The 19,868-nt window shown below is 33.6% G+C and overlaps 6 protein-coding genes across 18 annotated transcripts in view; 4 read left to right on the top strand and 2 right to left on the bottom strand.

The window, feature by feature from the left end:
- Positions 1 to 2,832, top strand: part of LOC100749942 (Wilms tumor protein homolog) — a 6,496-nt gene extending 3,664 nt beyond the window's left edge. Inside the window, exons 1-5 of one of the 2 annotated variants that reach the window (XM_033322880.1) lie at positions 382 to 732; positions 1,238 to 1,499; positions 1,583 to 1,825; positions 2,030 to 2,169; positions 2,276 to 2,832. In XM_033322880.1, the coding sequence (XP_033178771.1) occupies positions 706 to 732; positions 1,238 to 1,499; positions 1,583 to 1,825; positions 2,030 to 2,169; positions 2,276 to 2,578 (975 nt within the window). In that variant the 5' untranslated portion in view covers positions 382 to 705 and the 3' untranslated portion in view covers positions 2,579 to 2,832. Of the gene's footprint in view, positions 1 to 381; positions 733 to 1,237; positions 1,500 to 1,582; positions 1,826 to 2,029; positions 2,170 to 2,275 lie in introns of those variants that run through there. The other variant, XM_012390156.3, reaches the window with a different exon arrangement.
- LOC100740570 (chromatin assembly factor 1 subunit A-B) overlaps positions 1 to 5,427 on the bottom strand; it is a 15,042-nt gene extending 9,615 nt beyond the window's left edge. Inside the window, exons 1-6 of one of the 2 annotated variants that reach the window (XM_003485179.4) lie at positions 5,118 to 5,427; positions 4,933 to 5,021; positions 4,036 to 4,820; positions 3,801 to 3,952; positions 3,300 to 3,721; positions 3,059 to 3,225 (exon numbers count right to left, since the gene is read on the bottom strand). In XM_003485179.4, the coding sequence (XP_003485227.2) occupies positions 3,059 to 3,225; positions 3,300 to 3,721; positions 3,801 to 3,952; positions 4,036 to 4,820; positions 4,933 to 5,011 (1,605 nt within the window). In that variant the 5' untranslated portion in view covers positions 5,012 to 5,021; positions 5,118 to 5,427. The remainder of the gene's footprint in view (positions 1 to 3,058; positions 3,226 to 3,299; positions 3,722 to 3,800; positions 3,953 to 4,035; positions 4,821 to 4,932; positions 5,022 to 5,117) is intronic. The other variant, XM_033322870.1, reaches the window with a different exon arrangement.
- Positions 5,428 to 6,207: 780 nt separating this feature from the next.
- On the top strand, positions 6,208 to 11,152 carry LOC100749824 (palmitoyltransferase Hip14). Of its 3 annotated transcripts, none has more exons than XM_033322893.1 (10): positions 6,208 to 6,697; positions 7,595 to 7,833; positions 7,922 to 8,121; positions 8,206 to 8,415; positions 8,489 to 8,783; positions 8,826 to 9,041; positions 9,364 to 9,525; positions 9,597 to 9,753; positions 9,911 to 10,155; positions 10,247 to 11,152. In XM_033322893.1, the coding sequence occupies exons 2-10, from the start codon at positions 7,696 to 7,698 to the stop codon at positions 10,481 to 10,483; spliced, it is 1,860 nt and encodes a 619-aa protein (XP_033178784.1). In that variant the 5' UTR covers positions 6,208 to 6,697; positions 7,595 to 7,695; the 3' UTR covers positions 10,484 to 11,152. The 3 variants fall into 3 exon arrangements, with proteins under 3 accessions (XP_033178784.1, XP_033178786.1, XP_033178790.1); XM_033322895.1 differs by having other exon boundaries at positions 6,209 to 6,697; positions 8,841 to 9,041; XM_033322899.1 differs by having other exon boundaries at positions 6,211 to 6,697; positions 8,504 to 8,783; positions 8,841 to 9,041.
- Positions 11,153 to 11,619: 467 nt separating this feature from the next.
- LOC112213516 lies at positions 11,620 to 14,984 on the top strand. Its single transcript, XM_024370302.2, has 4 exons — positions 11,620 to 14,271; positions 14,339 to 14,477; positions 14,543 to 14,574; positions 14,794 to 14,984. Exons 1-4 carry the CDS (start codon positions 14,115 to 14,117, stop codon positions 14,973 to 14,975), a joined length of 510 nt encoding a protein of 169 aa, XP_024226070.1. The 5' UTR covers positions 11,620 to 14,114; the 3' UTR covers positions 14,976 to 14,984.
- Positions 14,971 to 16,551, top strand: LOC100749704. The gene is made up of 2 exons (XM_003485170.4): positions 14,971 to 15,200; positions 15,566 to 16,551. The coding sequence occupies exons 1-2, from the start codon at positions 15,055 to 15,057 to the stop codon at positions 15,990 to 15,992; spliced, it is 573 nt and encodes a 190-aa protein (XP_003485218.1). The 5' UTR covers positions 14,971 to 15,054; the 3' UTR covers positions 15,993 to 16,551.
- Positions 16,552 to 16,757: 206 nt separating this feature from the next.
- LOC100749583 (MOB kinase activator-like 2) overlaps positions 16,758 to 19,868 on the bottom strand; it is a 65,329-nt gene continuing 62,218 nt past the window's right edge. For 7 of the 9 annotated variants that reach the window (XM_033322912.1, XM_033322923.1, XM_033322921.1 and 4 more), the window contains 3 exons: positions 18,406 to 18,530; positions 17,836 to 18,063; positions 16,758 to 17,370 (listed from right to left, as the gene is read on the bottom strand). In XM_033322912.1, coding sequence (XP_033178803.1) covers positions 17,297 to 17,370; positions 17,836 to 18,063; positions 18,406 to 18,530 — 427 coding nt within the window. In that variant the 3' untranslated portion in view covers positions 16,758 to 17,296. The remainder of the gene's footprint in view (positions 17,371 to 17,835; positions 18,064 to 18,405; positions 18,531 to 19,868) is intronic. The other 2 variants (XM_012390057.3, XM_033322919.1) reach the window with 2 other exon arrangements.

Genomic DNA, 19,868 nt, shown 5'->3' with positions numbered 1-19,868 from the left:
AAGCCACACCACGAGCACCGCGTCTTCTCTCGGAATCGAGATCGGCTTGCTGTCGCAGTCTCCACGCGTTCTACGGCCGCGAAGCGTTCGAAAGGGTGGGTCGCGCGACCTCGACAGTTCCACGCGAACACCAAGTCTCCCAGGACGCGTTCCTTAAGTTCTCCAGAAAGGGACAAATCGAGATAGAAGATTGTACGATCGTTTGATATTTCGTTGTTCTTTCGTTAATTTCTTGATTCGTTCTATAGTGCGATATAACAGCTAGAATTAGAAGATTCAGAAGGGCGGTTTAGTAGAAAATTCACGATACATTGATATTTCAGTTGAAATTATATCGCGTTAGAAAGGAAACGTTAAGTATTCTATTATTGCAGAAAATTTCGAGACTTAGTTTCGTTCACTGAGGATGACAGTGGTTTAACGCTTGCAAAATTCAGAGGGATATTTAGAAGCTTCGAAAGAAGGTTTTGGAAGGACGATCGAAAGCGTGCGCCGATTTGTTGGTGGCGCGCGGAATCGGCAACTTTGTAACAGTGGCAATCGGAAGTGATAATGCGCATAGGAAATCAAGACAGTGATTAATAGTGAGTAATTACATATGAAACGCAAATAAAGAAGACAAACAGAGAAGAGTAAAACGTCACGGACTGCGTAGTTTTATGAGACATTGGTTTTAACTAGACAGAGCATCGATTAGCCGACAAGATGATAGAAGAGGCTGCGATGTTCGACGTAAGTAGAAGCTGACAACCGACTAATCGCGTACCTTCGGATAGTAAAAGATGTACAACAGAACTGCAAACGCAGATAGCTATCATTAACAATTCTAATCGTCAAGCCGATTAACGTCTTATTAATTACTTAAATGGAGAATAAAGATGAAATAGTTCGGAAAGAGGCAAGAATCAACAACGATGGTGACCATCGCAGTTGTCGTGTTGTTTCCCTCTTTCTTTCGGTGCCTGATAACTCAAAATAGAATTGAATGTTAATCAACAGATATAGAGCGTTCGCGCCGCTTGACTTATTGCCGGTATCACCAAGAAACCAGCCCGATTAATCTCAAACAAGCAACTCTCGCAACAATAAACAATCCCGTTACGTTACTCGTGAATCGATCATCTTTTTGTTTTTGTTTCTAGCTGTCATCGTTGCAACGATCCTCTTCGATCTTCCATATGACGAATTCTCTTGTTTTTCTTTCTTATTTTATCTTATTTCTTTGTTTTCGTCACAGATGACGGACGAGTTGTTGTTCTCCGCGTTGGGCCTGACCATGGACACAGGTGTCGAGAAGCAACTGTTCTCCACGAATTCCACGAGTTTCGCATGCGACTACGAGGCATCTTCTTGCAGAACGACGCCACGCAGCGATGACTCGGAGACCGTCGATCAATCGAATAATATAGGGAACACGATCGAGTGTTACACGGATCTGACTTGTCCGGCAAAGACATCTTGGAACGAGTGGTCTGATAACAATTCAACGCCACTGTCAGGTAGCTAGTGACAAGGAGATAGATGCTCTTTTAGCGTTCATAGGGTAGGTTGAACGATGATTGACAAACGCTGTTTCTGTCAGGTACAGGATGTCTAAGCGAACTAAGCGAACTGAGTGAGTTAGACTCGGAGTTGGAATGGTGTTTAGACAGAAGCTGGAACTCGGGTCTTCCAGACAGGACACCGTTGTGTACAGCAGGCTGCGAGGGTTTTCTACACCTTCCTCTGCCCAACCCACAGCAAACGTTTCAACGAGAGGAACCATTATGGGTGCTTGGGATCGATTTGAGAGCCCTCGATGATACCTTGGAAACCAGCGGTATAGGTAAGCTTCGAACACCTTCCAGAATTATCGTACTAGAGAAAGCTGTTGGATTGAAATCGTGTCTGTCTTCTGACCGAGTTGTCCTAAAATTTCGAGAGCAAATTTATGAAATAATTCATCGTAGCTTTTTTAATGTACCTTAAAAAATGAAGAAATTGTTTCAATTCGGAATCATTCAGCAAAAATCGTTTCTATTGATTTAAGATTATAACAATAATCAAGTAGAAGAAAATATTTCGTCAGCAGCTGCCGCGGCACTAGCAACCCACGACTACACTAATCGCAGTTTGGCGAACGCGGCTGAGGATCGATGCTTTCCTTGCACTTATCAAGGATGCGTCAAGGTACGCTATATCTGATCAATGTCCCAATAAGACAATCGAAGACTATATTTACCAATTTTTAAATATTAGAATTGAGAAAATAAAAATCTAACAACTATTTTTCCAGGTCTATGCAAAGGCGTCCCACTTGAAAGCTCACCTACGTCGGCACACAGGCGAGAAACCATTTGCCTGCACGTGGTCCGGTTGCGGATGGCGTTTCAGCCGATCCGATGAACTAGCCAGGCATAGACGATCGCATTCAGGCGTAAAGCCTTATCCATGCGAAATGTGCTCGAAGAGGTTCGCGCGCAGCGACCACTTAGCCAAACATCGCAAAGTGCACAGAAAGAACGCTTACCCATTGTTTCACGGGGGAAGAGGGCTACGCGGAGAAAAGATGAATTCCATTCTACCAGCGGAGATTTAGTCAATTTATCTTATATAATATAACTGACGATGATGGTATTGAGCGTCGGAAGAATTTTCTTTCGGATTTCTCGAATTTGCAGCTTCGTTGCTTCCTTGCGATGATATTTAATCGGGAAATCGGGAAGAAAGTGTTTAGTTCTCGATGCGTGCAAATTGTGGAAAATGATTTCCGTGTTGAAGTTTTAGAGAGAAAATATAATTCAAACTGAATTAAGTGACAAAATTTATAATGCGACAATAAATTGTTGAAAATACGATAAATTGTTTGTTGATTATTTAATACGATTTAAGCGAGTAATTGTAAAATACAACATTAGTTAGAACCAAACTGTGAAAACCTCAAGTTCTTGATAAAGACTATTGCTAGATATACCAAAAATACGCCTAATCATCGTCGCAAATGTGCCTCAGTATCATATATATATATATATCATCAAAAGTGAGAGTTTTTATGCAATAAATGGAATTTCAGACTTACCGTATCCTTGGAGAAGGGCCTTCGAGGATTGATAATTTTGCTGCGTTTCCTCCACGTACCCCAGTAAGGTGGACGTTGATTTTCAGAAAATTGTAGCAATTTAGGTCGTCGCATCTCTACAATAACATTTTGTTTCACAATGTTCGAGCTGCCATCGTTTTCTTCGTCTACGAGGAAACGACATGTGATTAACTATGATGTACAATTATATGAATGATTGATAAGAAAGAATAATGTTTACCTAATAAAATTACGTCATCTTTCGTTTCGAGCGGCCAAGTTTTCGACGATTTGCGTGGAATTGTTCTTTTATCCTTAATCTCACTAAGATACAAATCTGCCATTTGTGTGCTTCCTTCATTGCACATTTTGTCCAATAACAATTTCTCTTGTTCGGTTAAGAATCTTCTACAGACTTTAGCTATCTTCATATCTCCCTTTACCTCAAAAGGCATGAAATTCTTCACTTCATTCGTGCTTTCGTCTTCGACGGATTTTTCTTGTTTCTTAGCAACGAAAAAACTGGTGAAAGTCGTGGCTGCCTTCTGTTTCTTGCGCTCTGCTTCCAACTTTTCTTCCTCTTTTCTTTTTTTTTCCTCCTCCTTAGCTTCTTCCCTTCTTCGACGTTCCTCCTCCTTTGCCTGTCTTCCTTTCTGTCTTTGTCTGTAAATACATATTACTGAAAACTAACAACTATATATTTTTACAAAGTTATGAATGTTACAATAGTAAATATCCGTACTCGATCTCCATTTGTTTCCTTTGTTCTTTCCTTTTCTTTTCCATTAATTTTTGTTCTCTTTCAACTCTCCCCCTTTCCTCTTTTTGTTTTCGTTTCTCTTCCTTTTCTTTTTTCCGATTTTGTCGTTCCTCCTCCAATTTCTTTTCCTTCTCCTAATAAATAAATGAAATGATAAAATTAACTGATAATTAAATTAACAAAATAAAATATCTGCGCTATAAGTGTCCCAATTTACCATTTTCAATCGTTTCTTCTCTTCTTTTCTTCTAGCATTTAATAATCTCTTTTCTTCTTGTTTAGGCGTTAATTTCTTCAGCTTTGTTTTGTCTATTTTGGGAGTTTTGATAGTTTGCGATGTACCAGGTGTATCTGTCATCGTATTTGTAGATGACTTGGCTTCTTCGTCTTTCTCTTCGGTATCAGAGGATAAAACTACAAGATCGGAATCAGACTGACACAAAGAATTATTGGCAACTGAAAGTAAGCCTTCTACTTTATTGCTTAGATTATTGGTTGTCCCTGGTGTATTTATATTGGTTTTAGTTGCTTTGTTAGAACTCTCCTCAACTTCTTCTATCGAATCATTGTTCTCCTCTTGGAAAGAAATTTCAGATTCCTCTTTTGAGGCATCTTTTTGTTTATCAGTCTTTTGAAGGAACTTTGTTAAAGGACTTGACTTTAATTTCTCCTGTTTCTCTAATTTTTTCTGGCCAGTTACAATTTGTTTCGAAGTTCTGGTTTTACTGCTAGCTTTTTCTTTACTAAATGCATTTTCTTTTGCATTTTCAGTTTCTGTGGGTGGATCCTCTATTATTTCTATAATATCGATATCTTTGTTTTCTGTATCGACACTCGTGCTATTCGGTTCACTATTTACACTATCCTTACTTAAATTATTCTTTAAAATTTTCATGACTTTCGGACTTTTACTTTCCATAGAAGGTGATGCCAATTTCCTCTTTCTACTGTGCACAACATTTGGTGACTGTACTGGACTTCGCATTTGGAATGGTAATTGTGCTACATTGAAATTTCAAATTACATATTTTACATGCATAAATTTCCCATTTTGTTACATTATATTTTTATAATAACTATAATGACAATACTGTAATTATTAAAAATTAAATACCTTGTTTCATTTTCTTTCTTTTGACAGAAGTTACTTCCAAACAGCAATCATCTTGTTCATTGCTATCCATTGTTTTCATCTCAGAAGTCCTTATGAGAAAGAAACACGAGATTAAAATAAATCTCAATTGAATACTTAATTGATAATAAAAAATAAACGAATAAAAAAGTATATCGTGACATTATCTTACTTAAATATATCTAAATATCAAAGTCTTTTTTACAACATTACATCAACTGACAAGGTTGACGACGAAGCTGTCAATGATACATTGTTATAACCTAACAATAATTTATCAGATAAATGTAGGTAATATGAGAAATAGAAAAACATGAATTAAATATGTATGAATTCCAAAATAAAAATAATATATATATACACTAAAATTAAACTATTAAAAGAACTATTTTCACAAATACAGTATGTTGATAAAACATTACTGCCGAATTACAATTGTAACAAAATCGGCGGGAAAATAGAGCATAGAAAAGGACAAATTTCAGATGATGAGATTTTCCATGAACTTTAATTTTACTAGATGAGCGACTTTCAATGAATATTAGAAGCCATTTAACAAAGAACTTGATCAATCAGTGGTTGGTTAGAATTTAACCAATAAAAACTTCATATTTCATTTATTATTAAATTTATAAATTGGAAATACAGATTGTGTATTTATACCATAAATTAATTATTCTTTTAGTTTCTTGTTTTATTTATAAAATTGTCCGATTTTCATGAGTGTTATATATATTTAGTGATTATTTAAGAATACATTTTGCGGATGTTAATATTCATACAGCTGAACTATCATGCTCGTTAGAGAGCGCGAAAGATTACAGATAACAATTGGAATGCAAATATAACTTTAATTGTACAGCAACTTGCTCGAAATATTAATTATTTAAAATATAAAAAAAAAGATTCGAGAAACTATCCTCTTTTTTAGGTTTTGTCCTAATCCTTCTCCCATATTCCAAAGTCATCCTCTTAAACATTTATGATTCAATTGTCAGTTAGATTCTATTTCATTGACCGCATATTCTTTCTGATTTCACTGCAGCTTCGAATCGTCGAACTTGCTTTATAGTAAAGCCAAATTTAGGCAGTAGAAATCACAAAGAATAATCGTATTTATTGTTAATTAACTATATGTACAGACGATTTCAAAATTCGTTCCTACTTTATATATCGATATCGGTAAACGTAAAGTCAAGTTCATGCGATACTGTAAAGAAAGAACAACCGCGTACATATACACGTACGTATTTACTTCCTCCGCCAGATGACTCGCTGATAACTTTACCTGACTTTACATTCGTTCGATGAGTATCGGATACCGATCGGGCTGTTTGCGAAACCGTTTGGTCAATAAGAAGCTCCTCGTGAAATTTGAGATAGCAGAATGTACGTACATGTGACGCGAAAGGTGTATCGTGTATCGGTCCGGTACGCGGCCTGTGCTCAATAATTCCATCAAAAAAGGAAACGTTCACGACGATGAAATTCTGTGACAAATAAGGAGAATAAGAACAGTGCTGACATACCTGAGTCGCAGGAGAAACAGCAAGTTATTGCAGAATATCCTTTCCACAGACGAAAGAAAAAAAGGTCAACACTTGTCTGCATTGTATGCGATGTGCCGGCGACCCACCCTCGCTCACTGTTTATCCTTTAAGTACAAATCTAACCCTTTACTACGTATTCGAGGGTAGCATGCCGCATACTATGCAAATCTACCATCACCGTTGTCATTACCTAGGAGGTAAGATATGATATCATCGTAATAGTAGTCACAGATGTATTTACAGATATAATCGGAAATCATCTCATCAATATTGTGAAATAATTTAATCTTATCATGGAGTTGCCTTTTATTAATTGTCTTGATGTTTAACGGTTATATTGCCCCCTCCTTGGGATAACTACAAGAATTATATTCTTTTGTAATTATATATGTATCAACAACTTCGGTAGAGAAGTAAGATTCTTCCATGTAATAACGTGATTCGAAAATTTCTCAATAATGGGAAAGAATCGTTCATTGTGACGTTTATCATTAGTCCCTGACGCGAATACCGAATCGATTGTCAATATGCTCGATGTACGCCATAATACACATCGTATTTACAACGCGGTATACACGGTGAATACAAACGATGAATTGATTACTGTAGGTTAAATTGAATAATATTAATCGTCAGACGAAGGACATTCGTACGTTATAACGTTAGCAACTTTTTACTTGATAATGTTTTATATTTTCGATCGATGTAGTTTATAAGGTCAAATAAGGGGAATCGTGAAGATTTTCATTTATAATATGGTCTATAGAAGTATTAATAATTTAATAAGATGTCATGTGACAAAGTACCAATAAAACTGATCGTAATATAAATTTATAAAAGTCATAAGTATTTATGTAAATATCTATTATTCTTATTTAAATATGTAAAGAACTTGTTATGCTAGGAAATTAAACATGTTTTAATATAAAAGATATACGAAAATTTTTTCGAGTTTATTTATTAATAATAAATGACTATATAAATGGTACTTTGATATTTAAATAATAGGATAAAAATTATTAGGGAAATGAATAATGTTTAGAAAGATTTTAGAAAATAAAATTTAATAGAGCAATATATTGTTACTGTTTCAGTTACATTTTACAAGATAAATCAATTTTAAAAATTTATTTTTGGACACAGACCTTTCTTGTATCTATAGCCTGATTTCCAAGTTAATATTAATAAATTCAACATGTATGCATTAAAAATACAAACTGCCTGTCAAAGTGAGGGTAGTGGAGAACCTGATGATCCAAGTAGTCATCATCAAGAACCTGTTAGACCTCCGGCACAGGATTGTAGTTCATTTGACATTGTTAGAGCAACTCAGGTAATTAAATTTCAAATACTATTATTTGGCTAATTATTTGCTTAGGCATTGAAAAATATTTATTATTTGGGAAATTAATTTTTTACAGTATGGAGCTTTGGATCGTGTGACTGAATTAGTAGAAGCTGGTGCTGATGTAAATCAGCCAGATTCAGAAACCGTAACATTATTGCATTGGGCAGCAATAAATAATCGAAAAGACATAGTAAAATATCTAATTGCAAAGGGAGCTGTTGTTGATGCAATCGGTGGTGAACTTGCTTCCACACCACTACATTGGGCTACAAGGTTAATTTTAAATTATGATTCAAGTCGATTTTATGATGGAATCTAATGAATCTTTTAGCAAATAAAATAAGTTGTTGTTTCCAGACAAGGTCATTTATCTACAGTTGTGATATTAATGAGAGCAGGAGCAGATCCAACTCTTAGAGATTCTGAAGGATTTTCATGTATTCATTTGGCAGCTCAATTTGGTCATACCTCTATTGTAGCTTATCTAGTTGCAAAAGGAGTAAATCCAAATATGCCAGACAGAAGTGCAATGACACCCCTCATGTGGAGTGCCTATAAAGTTAATAGGTAAGTGTGAAAGAAAAATGAAAATATCTATTTGTGAAAATTTTAGAATTACATTATATTGTTTACTTTGAAGTTCTTCCTTTTACAGTTTAGATCCAACACGCTTGTTACTGACTCTAGGAGCGTCTCATTTGCTCGCAGATAATTTACATGGTAATACTGCTTTGCATTGGGCTATTATAGCTGAGAATAGTACAGCTATATCAACGCTAGTCCATCATGGTGCATCTTTGGATCGACCTAATGTTCTATATGAAACACCAATGACATTATTGGATCGTCATATTGGTGCTGCTTGGTTAGGACATAAAATCAGTCAAGAAATCAGAGAAAAACAGGGCAGAACACGAATATGGTGTAGGGATAAGGTGTGCACTCTAATTATTTTTATCTAATTTCGCTCTTTAAAGTTATATTTCTTGCAGAGAATACGCTGGTATTGCATGGTCAGTACACCATTTATAGTTTTTTATCTTATTGGAATGATTTTTCAAAGTGGATTGGATTATCTAATAAAAATAGGTGCCTTTATCACTCTTTATATAGCACTGTATTTAGCTAATCATTTTATCTTTGACGAACGATTATTTCATATTATACCAATGTCAATCTATTTGGCTACAAAGGTGAGTATTCAAAAGGACGTATCATATTTATTATTACTAGATCCTTTATATTAAAGTCTTAGAATTAAATAATGTTACAAATCTGTGTAGAGAGAAGTGACTGAATTATATCAGATATGAACTTTTACATAACTGATACAAGTGACTTATCACAATACGTGTTAGATACAAGTGCCTTATCACAAGACATAAGAAAGCTAAATTAATATTATTAAAAATAGCATACAGATTTAGTGTTCTTTCAATAACTTTTTACTTTATATGCAACTTGTATAACATTAGCATCTTCATAATCAACATCTTTTACGATCATTTGTTACAGATGTGGATATATATAACATGGATATTTTGGTTAGGCATACATGCTGCATGGTATCTATGGTTACTATTAGTAGGTGGATCTGTACCACTCTGGATATGTTTCTTACAATCCTGGAGGGGTGATCCAGGTGTAATTACAGCTACACATGAGGATAAGTTAAATGTAACAGTCTGTATATTACGATTACATTATTTGTAGATGAAGTGTATTTTTCAATTTTTCATTGTTTTCAGACAATTATAGAATTAGCAGAGTCTGGTGGTTTTGAACCACAATCATTTTGCAGCAGTTGCTTGATTAGAAGACCAATGAGATCTAAACATTGTTCTACGTGTGATCGATGCGTTGCACGCTTTGATCATCATTGCCCTTGGATTAATAATTGCATTGGTATGTCAAAAAACTTATGTGGAAGATGGTTTTATTATGTTAATAACATATATAACTAGCACAGTTTCAAATTGCATTAGCTTTAGACAATCTAATTTCAAATAACGCAGTTGTACTTACAATTTTTAACATCCGTTTTTTCTTTTTAAAAACTTAGGTGCGCATAATCACAAGTATTTTCTGGGATTTTTAGCATCATTATTAGGCCTCTGTATTGTTATTTTATCCGCTAGTGCACAGTATTGGCAATTTGAGTGTTGGACAAATTTAACAAAAGGGCATACTGCTGATAATTATCTAGTTACTACGGCTACATGCGATGCTTGGGTAATGTGGGTTGCAGCAAATACGGCCCTTCATTTCTTTTGGGTCGGCACGCTACTCGCGTGTCAATGTTATCAGGTTTGTTCATTTTATCTTCTTTAGGTCTACATAATCAACCGAGTTACGACAATTTATTTTCTCACCATAATATATATTTTTTATTTACTAGATTATGGTTCTTGGAATGACAACAAACGAACGTATGAACGCGGGACGCTATGCTCACTTCAAACAAGGGAATCCTTTCCATCGTGGCGCTCTTCAAAATGCGGCTGATTTTTGTAATTTAAGTTTCTGTGGAGTAAAAGCAAAGCCCAGCTCAGACTGGTTACATAGTTTCGATCATAAACAAAGCATCGAAAAGTTGCCTCTACTTGCTACGAAAGACAACTTCCAATATATTTAGAATTTTTCTTAAGGGTCGCAGAACTGTCATGGAAGATAATGTAATTTTGCCATCAGAAGCTAACATAGTGTGTCATATCATTTGCGCCTGGAGTATACTTCTGAATTACCAAAGAGTTACTACAAAATTGGAAGTGACTTTTAAGGAAGGTAGTGATTTTGCATATACAGATTTAAATTGCATAATATAAGTAATTTCTTACATTTAATGAAATACAAATTTTAACATTCGTCTACCGTAAAAGACTGTTCTACGACGTAAGTATGCATATCCCACATTTGTGTACTCTTCGTTTCAAATATGAAACAGAAGAACACGTTGCACAAGTACTTTGACTCTATTTTTACAACAAATTATGAACCAAGATTCCTTTTTGTCTTCGTATATTATCTCTACAGTTTACTTCTTACTTTCGATAAACGAAATGCTAACATAATTGATTAAAATGTAGTTTAGTTTACGTCGCATTGTAAATATCTATACTTTTCATGGGATTGTAATGTCACAAAACATAAATATGTTAATATTCTCTTTTTTTCAATTACAAGTTTTTAAGTTTACTTTAAATGTTATAAATTCCAACGAGTATCAGATTTAATCCATAAATAATTTATTTGTATAAGTACAATTCTGATCATGTTGGAAAACAGTAATATCTTTATACAAAAAGAGCCATGACAGTCAGTTGTATAAGATCATTATATAATCGACGTTATTTATTACAATTATTTGTACTTTGTAGTTTTTATTGTTCATGATAGAAACATGAGTATTCATATTAAATTTGAATAAAATTCAGAATATGTAAAAAAGTTATTAAAAGGTATTACTAACGAAAAGTATGGCATATTTATATTTAATAATTACTGGATCAATTTCAATCCAAAAAATAAATCAAACGTTGTGCAACATTATTGTAAGTAAAATTACATTGCATATTATTGTTGGCAATTTAATCCGTTTTTTCGTACTTATGAATAAGTTTACCTGACTTAAGTGCCATGCTTGTACTCTTCAAAAGACATGCGTATACTATACGTATTTAAACTCGTATATATATATGTGTGTGTATATATATATATATATATATATATATATACACATACATATATATACACATATATATACACATAAGTATTTATTTATGCTCTTTGTAAGATTTGATTAATGTTGTCTGTTGTATCTAATCTATTACTACATTATGTAAAAACCATTTTAAACGATAGCAATATAGGATAGTCTATAACAATTGTTTATAATGTCTGTTTTAATAGATGTCATACTTTGATAATGTCATCAATTTCAAAAAATTATATTATTATGCGTAGAAATACCAAATATAAAATAAGAGAGGAGCCTGATACATTTTTGTACAATTACAACGTGTGACGACAGTTACTAATAGAAAATAATTGTGAAATGTTACTTTACATTCCAGAAACGTACTTCGGTGTATAACTGTGAGTTTCTTTTTCCTCTTTAACTTTAGCGTGTGATTAAAAATGTATGCTCATGCTTTTAATTCGTTTGTCAGCATCGTTGACATGCGTAAACGATTGGAGTGCATTGTTAAGGTTGCAAGTTGCTATGTCAATTCCACTTTCTAACATTCTTAGTCGTAATTATCAAATACTAATACTATGAAAGTTGTGTTGCGCGCACAATTAAAGAAGGAAACCAGACATTCTACAATTGATTGCATCCTTAACAGCATAGGACTCAATTTAATTTTATTAAGATATAATTTAAAATAAAAGCCCATGTTACGAATATCTTCGTCAATGATCCCGTTTAACCAGTTATTAAGTATAAGTATTAAATACTCAAGCTAAAGAGAGTGCATGTGTTTTTTACATTGCATTCCCAATAGGTGCCTAAATATCCAATTATGTATATTACCTTGTATGAATTTATAAAAAAGACACTCTGTGGATCGATCAAAAGTGGTTTAAAGATACTTTAAATTTAAGTTTTTATTCGTTAAGTAATCTTCAATATGTTCCGAATAATTGAGCATAGACAAGCGTCGTGCCATAGTTTATTAATTTTATCTGTATAACAACCGAAGATAACGATTAGGTCGTTTCATCAACTGTATTATTAGATTCTTCGAGTTTACGTTATAGTAACAGTTTATATGCAAGTCATTTAATTTCATTATGCATATAACTGAACTTAATTTTAGTTTGATAATTTGGCAATTTTCTTCGAAAGTCTTTGATATAAGAATACGCATGTACAGGACGAAATTAATATTTGGTACATTTATCCGACTCTTCTTTGTTAAAAATAAGTTTTCAATTTTGATTGCTTGTACAGAATGTTACGAGGTGTTTGTACAAAACATTGAGACACACATATATAATATCATATAATATATAGAATCGACCGTGCGATGATATTGAAGAATGAATACTCTATGTCAGAATTATTACAAGAAACACGACGCGTATAAATATTATAAATACAAATGTTAGTTAGATGTAATTACTTGACAACAAACTATTAATTACTTATAGAATGAATGTGTTAATTAAGTCAAGCATATAATTTCTCTCGAATGTATGGTATACGTTTAGTATTTATTCATATTTCCGATCTAGTCCAATTGATATTAAGGTAAACTGGTATGTAGATTATGTTTACTTCCTATGAGCGACAAGACACAGTCGATTTATGTATGGCAAGCAATTTCTCTTGTTTTTCAAAGTGAGTGAGTCGGAAACAAAAGAAGGATTGTGTAGTTAATGACGCAATATCAACGAATACAAACATTGAGAAACTGTATTATAACATTTTGAGAAACATACAAATAAGAAATAGATAAATACAAGACAGGAAAGTTTTTATAATAATTAACATTTTTAAACATTTAATTTGTAAATTGCAAGAATTGTTTGCTTCGAAAATGTATAAGGAAGTTGAATTAATGAATTAAGTATACAGATTAAGATTTGAAAAAAAGCAGATATTTAGAAATATGTGAGCATTTGAACGTTTAGATTCTAGTTAATCTAGTTTAGATTCTAGTTAAGTTTTTCGTGAAAAACTATTAAATATAGTTGTAAAAACTTTTTGTCTGACTTGTTACGACTTTGAAAAATTATGGAACTCCTCGCAAACATAGATCAGTTTACAGCTGTTGTATCGAATCATATTAGGCTAATTATAACACTCTACTTCTGATTCAATCAATGTAAATAATAATCTTTTACTTCTAACGGCGTTTTAAGAACAAATAAAGTTTAAAAAAATCAAAGTATCGGAGATGTAAACATTCTTGGTAATTAATTGCAAAATTCAATTATAGTTACTATACGTTGTATAACAAATAAAAAATATATATATAAATGATTAATTTATCGACTATTATTGTTTTACTATTTACATTTTCATTCGATCAGCGAAATATATTTCTGTGAATTTTTTCTTTTAAAGAATTCGACCTTATCAAATTCTCGAGCATTGAATATTGCCAACAGTCAAAGGATCACAAATAATTATGGCATTACAAACATATGAACGTAATTAAATGTTCTAGTTGCTGTCACTTGACAGTTTAATTTTGTTTTAATTCGTGTTACGTTAATTTCAAGTTTTATTAAATTTCTTTTCAAGAAATGTGTTTATCATGGTTTCTGGAGAAGATTGTTCATATACGGACGCAACAGAATCTTCTAACATAACATCTCTGCAGACAGAATCTACTTATTCGGTTAATGCCAATGTTAAGGAACCTCTTTGTGACCCTGTGAATAGAGAGGACGATCCTTTTCAACAACTTAACTGTAGGTACACCAGGAATTTAATCATTTAAACAGCTAGAATTCAGGTATAAATATCGCACTTATTAAGTTAAAGACTGTAAATGTCGAGAGATACATTCAGCTGTACACCACGGAGCATCTCTGGAACCGTGCAAGAAAGATTCACCGAAAGAGAAGAGTTTGGTAGAGCCGTCTTCAAGTCCATGTTTATGTCACGGTCACAAGATGTAATACAAGTATTCCCATTCTATTTAACAATTATTAATTAACCACATTTTTTACTTTCTAGCAGAACTTATACTTTACCTTTGAAGTACAGAGATGGTAATCACATCAGCCTCTTAAATTATTTATCCTATCACTAACAAGGTGACTTCTTTGATTTTTGTTTTATATTAATCTTATTGATAATATCATATATTCCTTATTAATTGAAACACATTGCGTTTAATATAATTTATTTCAGTTAATACAATCTAAATGCTTTGCTGATTCTTTTTTTCTCCATCTATTTCCATTTCACTCGAAATATGACTTTTTCAGATAAATCACGACTATTTTGGTGTCCCTTTAAGTGGAAGTGGCCAAGGAAGGAATACTTAGAAAGCAAAGACAAATCATACAAAGTGAAATTAACACCAAAGAAATGTCCCCATTATGCGGAGGTAGAGCACAATATACACATTAATAGAATAACATTATTTTATTTTTCCTTTTATTCTTAAGTACGAACATTAAATATAAAAGGTATATAAACAATTGGTATACTTAATGCGGATAACAACACACTTCATTTAGCCCTTCATGTGCTGTGAAATATCAGAAGGGATACCAAATAAAAAGAAACACGATGCGCCAGAATCAGTCAATACACCACCAAAGACGGAAAAGAAAAAAGTAGAAGTAACTGAGAAAATCGACATCTATTATTTCGATCATGGGAACTCTGCGTAGGTACAACTATATATATTTCAATAGATTTCTTTTTATCATTTATAATTTTTATTATGCAGCCAATTGCTCTTACATAATCGTTCGATTTTATATCGTCTAACAACAAAAAACCAGAAAAATACAAGCATTTAGTTTCCAAATGACGATAATTAAACTTAAAAACTTAAGATTTTTCGATTCTTAAATTCTAATCAAAATGTTATTGTTAAAAATATATATAAAAAAATAATAAATGCAAAAAACAAAGTTTATATATATATATATCATCGTTAAGAAATTTAAAAAAACTTTGACCATCACGTTAGCTATTTTACAGTCGTACACGTTCGTTAAGACGTAAGATCCTTCACAATCTTCACAGATATTATCAAACGACGGATTCACCGCCGATATTAGCGACCGAGAAATGCGCCGAGAAAACCGACCAAGCAGCGACTCGCTTTTGGGCCGAGATATTTGGGACTATTCATATCGGCACTGCTTTCATCACAGCGTTTATTCTACAATTGGTTCGATTTATACTTTACAGTATAATCCGACCGCTGACTGTGGGCATCTTGCAATTGTTGGCGGACTATTTTATAAAACCACTATTGTCGATTGTGTTTAATGCCCTGATACAGCCTGTATTGATATTGTTATACAATATTGCAACGTCTTTCAAGGATCTTTGCGAGCCTATCGCAGAAGCGATAGGGCTGTTCCTACGGGAGATTGCACACGTGTGTGCGGCGATTCGAATCGTCGAGGTGAAACAGGGTACCGCTCCCTCGGTTGCTTGCACTTGATGATCGAATAGAAGAAAGTGCGAATTCTCAATGACGAAGAAGGGAATAAGGTATCAAAAACTCATAATTCCTTCTTACGTACGACTCGTAAAAAAATAGCACCATGCAAATGTTGGTTTAGGGAAGTAGCTTCGGAATCTCTGTTCCCAAACTATTTTAATTGTATACCTCTCTACCCTGTACTGTATCTGTTTTTCATTGTTTAAGGTTCAGAGGTGAAAAAACTATTATATCTAGGTGATTGACATTATCTTGGTATTTGAACGATTATGAAGGAATCGAGGTAAAACTGAACCGTGATTAAATAGAGTAAAACAAATCTAACCCATTAAGATCCAAGTGTGTTTGCTAAGTACAGGCCTTTCTATTAGGCATTGTTATTTAGAATATCTACAAGGCAATATTTAGAAAGAGGAAAGAACGTTGCGTTCTCTTGAACTTGCGAGATTCCAAAATTCTTTAAACAGCAGATATTGTATCGACTTAAAAAAGGATTTTGTTGGATCCCAAAGGGTTAAGAAGTAACTAAATCCTTTTATCACATGTGCTTATAAAAAAAGAAACTTAATATAAAGCGTAATTTGTGCGTATAAATGGTCACGTCAAGCAAATTATAAACTTCATCCGCTGACCTTCCGTAGATGATGATAAATTATCTGGATCATCGATTCGAGAAGGCATTGTCCCAGGATACAATGATGTGAACTGTAGAAGATTCGGGAACAGCTCGGTAGCAGCTGTTCGAGTTTCAACGAATATAACACATGCCTTAACACCAGGTATATATTTGGTATTATTTAAACTTTACAATATTATCATCAGTTTCATTCATTTTGTTATTTTTTGCTTTTTTTCTGTCTTTTTTTGTTTTTACAGAACAAATTATCCTCTTATAGCAACTAACTTTGTCAATAATAATTAATAATCATCCTTCGTCTCTTTCGTATATCTTACTGTTTAATAAATTATGTACAATCTCACAAACAACAAACGGAGGAACCTAATTACATCATGTAGTTGTTCACACTTCGCTATGTACAGGTACTACTTGGTTTTTACAGAATTGCGCTTTCGCTCCACCTGCGTATGTAGTCGTTAATGCTTAAACTCTGTCATTCGCATATTCTATTTAAAAAAAACAAAATAGAAAAGAGAAAGAGAGAGAGAGAGAGGAGGGGAGAGAAATAGTAAGAGAAAGAGAAAAAAGAGAAAGTCAGAGAAGAGAAAGAATAAGGAAAGAAACAAAACGCCTATCGTCACCTAGTCTCAGGAACTGCAACCTCTTGCTTTCTGTGCATTGCGATCTAGGTGGTTGTGGTCGGAGTCTCCTGGATGGCTAAGGTCTGTGATGAAGGCGCTGATGATGATGTCGAGTCACCTGCAATTACGTGGTCATTCTTAGTAAATGCTAATTTAAAACGCATTAAAAAACGTTATATCATTTTAAGTATATGGAAATTCACGCGTCGAATATTTTTGCAGGTGCGCGCGTAATAAGATATTCGAGTGTTTTATCAAGTTATAAATGTCGAAGAAACGACTGCACAGAGACTATCCATTGGATAAAAGAGTTAAAAGGATCCAATAATTTCACCAATGAATCGAAGAAATATCCTTTCTACTATTAAACAACATCATCAACGTGTCAAAATGGCTACGCGTTCGAGGCTTATCGTTTTGCCTGTGGTTAATCGAGTGACTGTTCTATGTAATATCGTGAGATTTTAGTAGGTCGTATCATTCGTAACGCTAATGTTTCTTCTTAAACCGTGGTAATCCTATTATGATAATATAACGTTCCCGAGTATTACATAATAATATCGATCTCGGTAGGTAAGCTTACCCAAGAGGGCAGCTTCTAAGTCTCCTAAGATCTCCGTTTCCTTGGGATCGATAAGGTTGAAGCGTTGATTAAGGAGCGTGAGGTGGGCAAATACACAATTGAGGTGAGCGTGCAACCCCAAGAGTGCTACCTCTCTGAAGTGGCAGTGGTAAATGTGTGCCACCACATGGTACAGTAGCCGCAGGATCTTACGCACTATCGATTCGAACGAGCTAGGAAATTCATTTGCTGAAACATTCAGGAAACGAACCAATTAATACGATTATGGCTTCGTCTGCGTGTAGGGTCCTGTCAGATCTTGATACCACTCAATGTACTTAACTACTCGACTTCTGACTGCATGTCGCTGTAAATATAGCTTTACACTCTACTCTGTTTATTCATTTTTTAACGATAGTTTATCGGATTTTCTAAAACATGAACTACGTGAATATTAGTGCGCCGTTAGCGTTCTTACAATTTGAAGAAAATGTGTTTAGATGCGACGCTATAAATAATCGTAAACTGTACGTTAACGGCGTGTCACGACTATTTAGTCGCCGCCGTGGCAAGGTAAAACAGATAACTTACCATATTTCGTAGGAAATATAGTTTCGTCACTAACGGTGCGTTGTGTAAAAGTCATAACATAATCTATATATTGTGGCGCTGCCACTCTCGTTTTCTTCCCTTTTTCATCAAACCACAGATAAGTTCTGAAACGATAAGAAGGCGAATTACACGAGTGCGTAATAACGCCCGGCGGAAATGGTAGAAATGATAAAAATAAAGGAAAAGGAAACAGATCGAGGACAAGTAGAAAACTGTTCAAAGAATAAATCCTTCCTCGTTTTTTCTACCTTCTCTTCCTTTCTTTTATTTCTTTTCTGGGTCAGGGCAAGCATTATATTTATTGTGGACGTTCGAAGTAGATTTTGAAAGCGGATAATGTAGAATTTACTAAGGATTACTATCCGAGATAATTTATGTATTTACTATATGATACATTATTTATTGGTGAAATTTACCTGTTCCGTGAATTTCTTATTTAGAGACTGTGGAAATTAATGCTATAACGCGAAATCTTTTTAAATAGTACATACAGTTCAGTGAACAAAAATTCTTAATAAACATAGGAATAAACTGTTTAACTTTTTAAATATTAAAATTACGAATTTTTTATTTTTTTAAATATTGTAGAATAACTTATAGGTGTATATATAATAACAAATGTCCCAAATTAGTTTCATTTCCATTTTTTGCCACGTCGATATTCATCCTATCTTTTTTATTTATATCCGATTCTATTTCTATCATCGATCATAGGCCTAGTTAAAAAAAGCTGTCAACGATCACACGTTATAAACTTTAATTAAGGTTAACACCTCCAGTCATGGAGGAGCAATCTGATGGTTAACGCGTGGATCAATTTGTTGGACGGCATGTATCGTGATTACTAGAACGTCTTGCATACATCGATAAAACAAAAAAGAGAAAGGTAGTTGTATTAATCAAATAGTAGGACAAATTTCAATGAACTTAATTCGTAAAATATTGTACCGGAACCGTGTCATTAGTTAACTTTATAGAACATGATAGTTGTGAAATTATGAAGTAGAGCATCAACTTTCAATTTATAAGAAGAATCTGTTACCTCTACCTTGAATTAATTTCGTGTTGCTGAGTTTTATTATACGTCATCTATGATTATTTAAAAATGTATCATTTCATAAACAAGATTTTTTAACCGAATACAATGCAAATAACATAATCTCTTATCGCAGTATCGATTCGTACAATTTATTTACATTCGACGACTCTTACTGCTTCGACTCATCCAAAAATCGTTCAATGTACATTCTATTTATCCCCTCGATAGTGCACGTCCAAAATCAATTGACCACTCAAGACCATTGAGGAGTGCTTGTTCAGCCATAACGTTTAACTACTTTGTCGCTGTATCTCTTAATTTTCCCTCGCTGCGTTTACCTTATTTTTACGATTCTTTGCCTATTTTTTTTTTTTTTTTTTTTTTTTTTTTTTTTTTTTTTTTT

The sequence above is a fragment of the Bombus impatiens genome, unplaced genomic scaffold (genome assembly GCF_000188095.3).
Source record: "Bombus impatiens unplaced genomic scaffold, BIMP_2.2 scf_0037, whole genome shotgun sequence".
NCBI lineage: Eukaryota > Metazoa > Arthropoda > Insecta > Hymenoptera > Apidae > Bombus > Bombus impatiens.
Note: the sequence above shows the minus strand (reverse complement) of the source record. Positions and strands in the feature narration are given on the sequence as shown.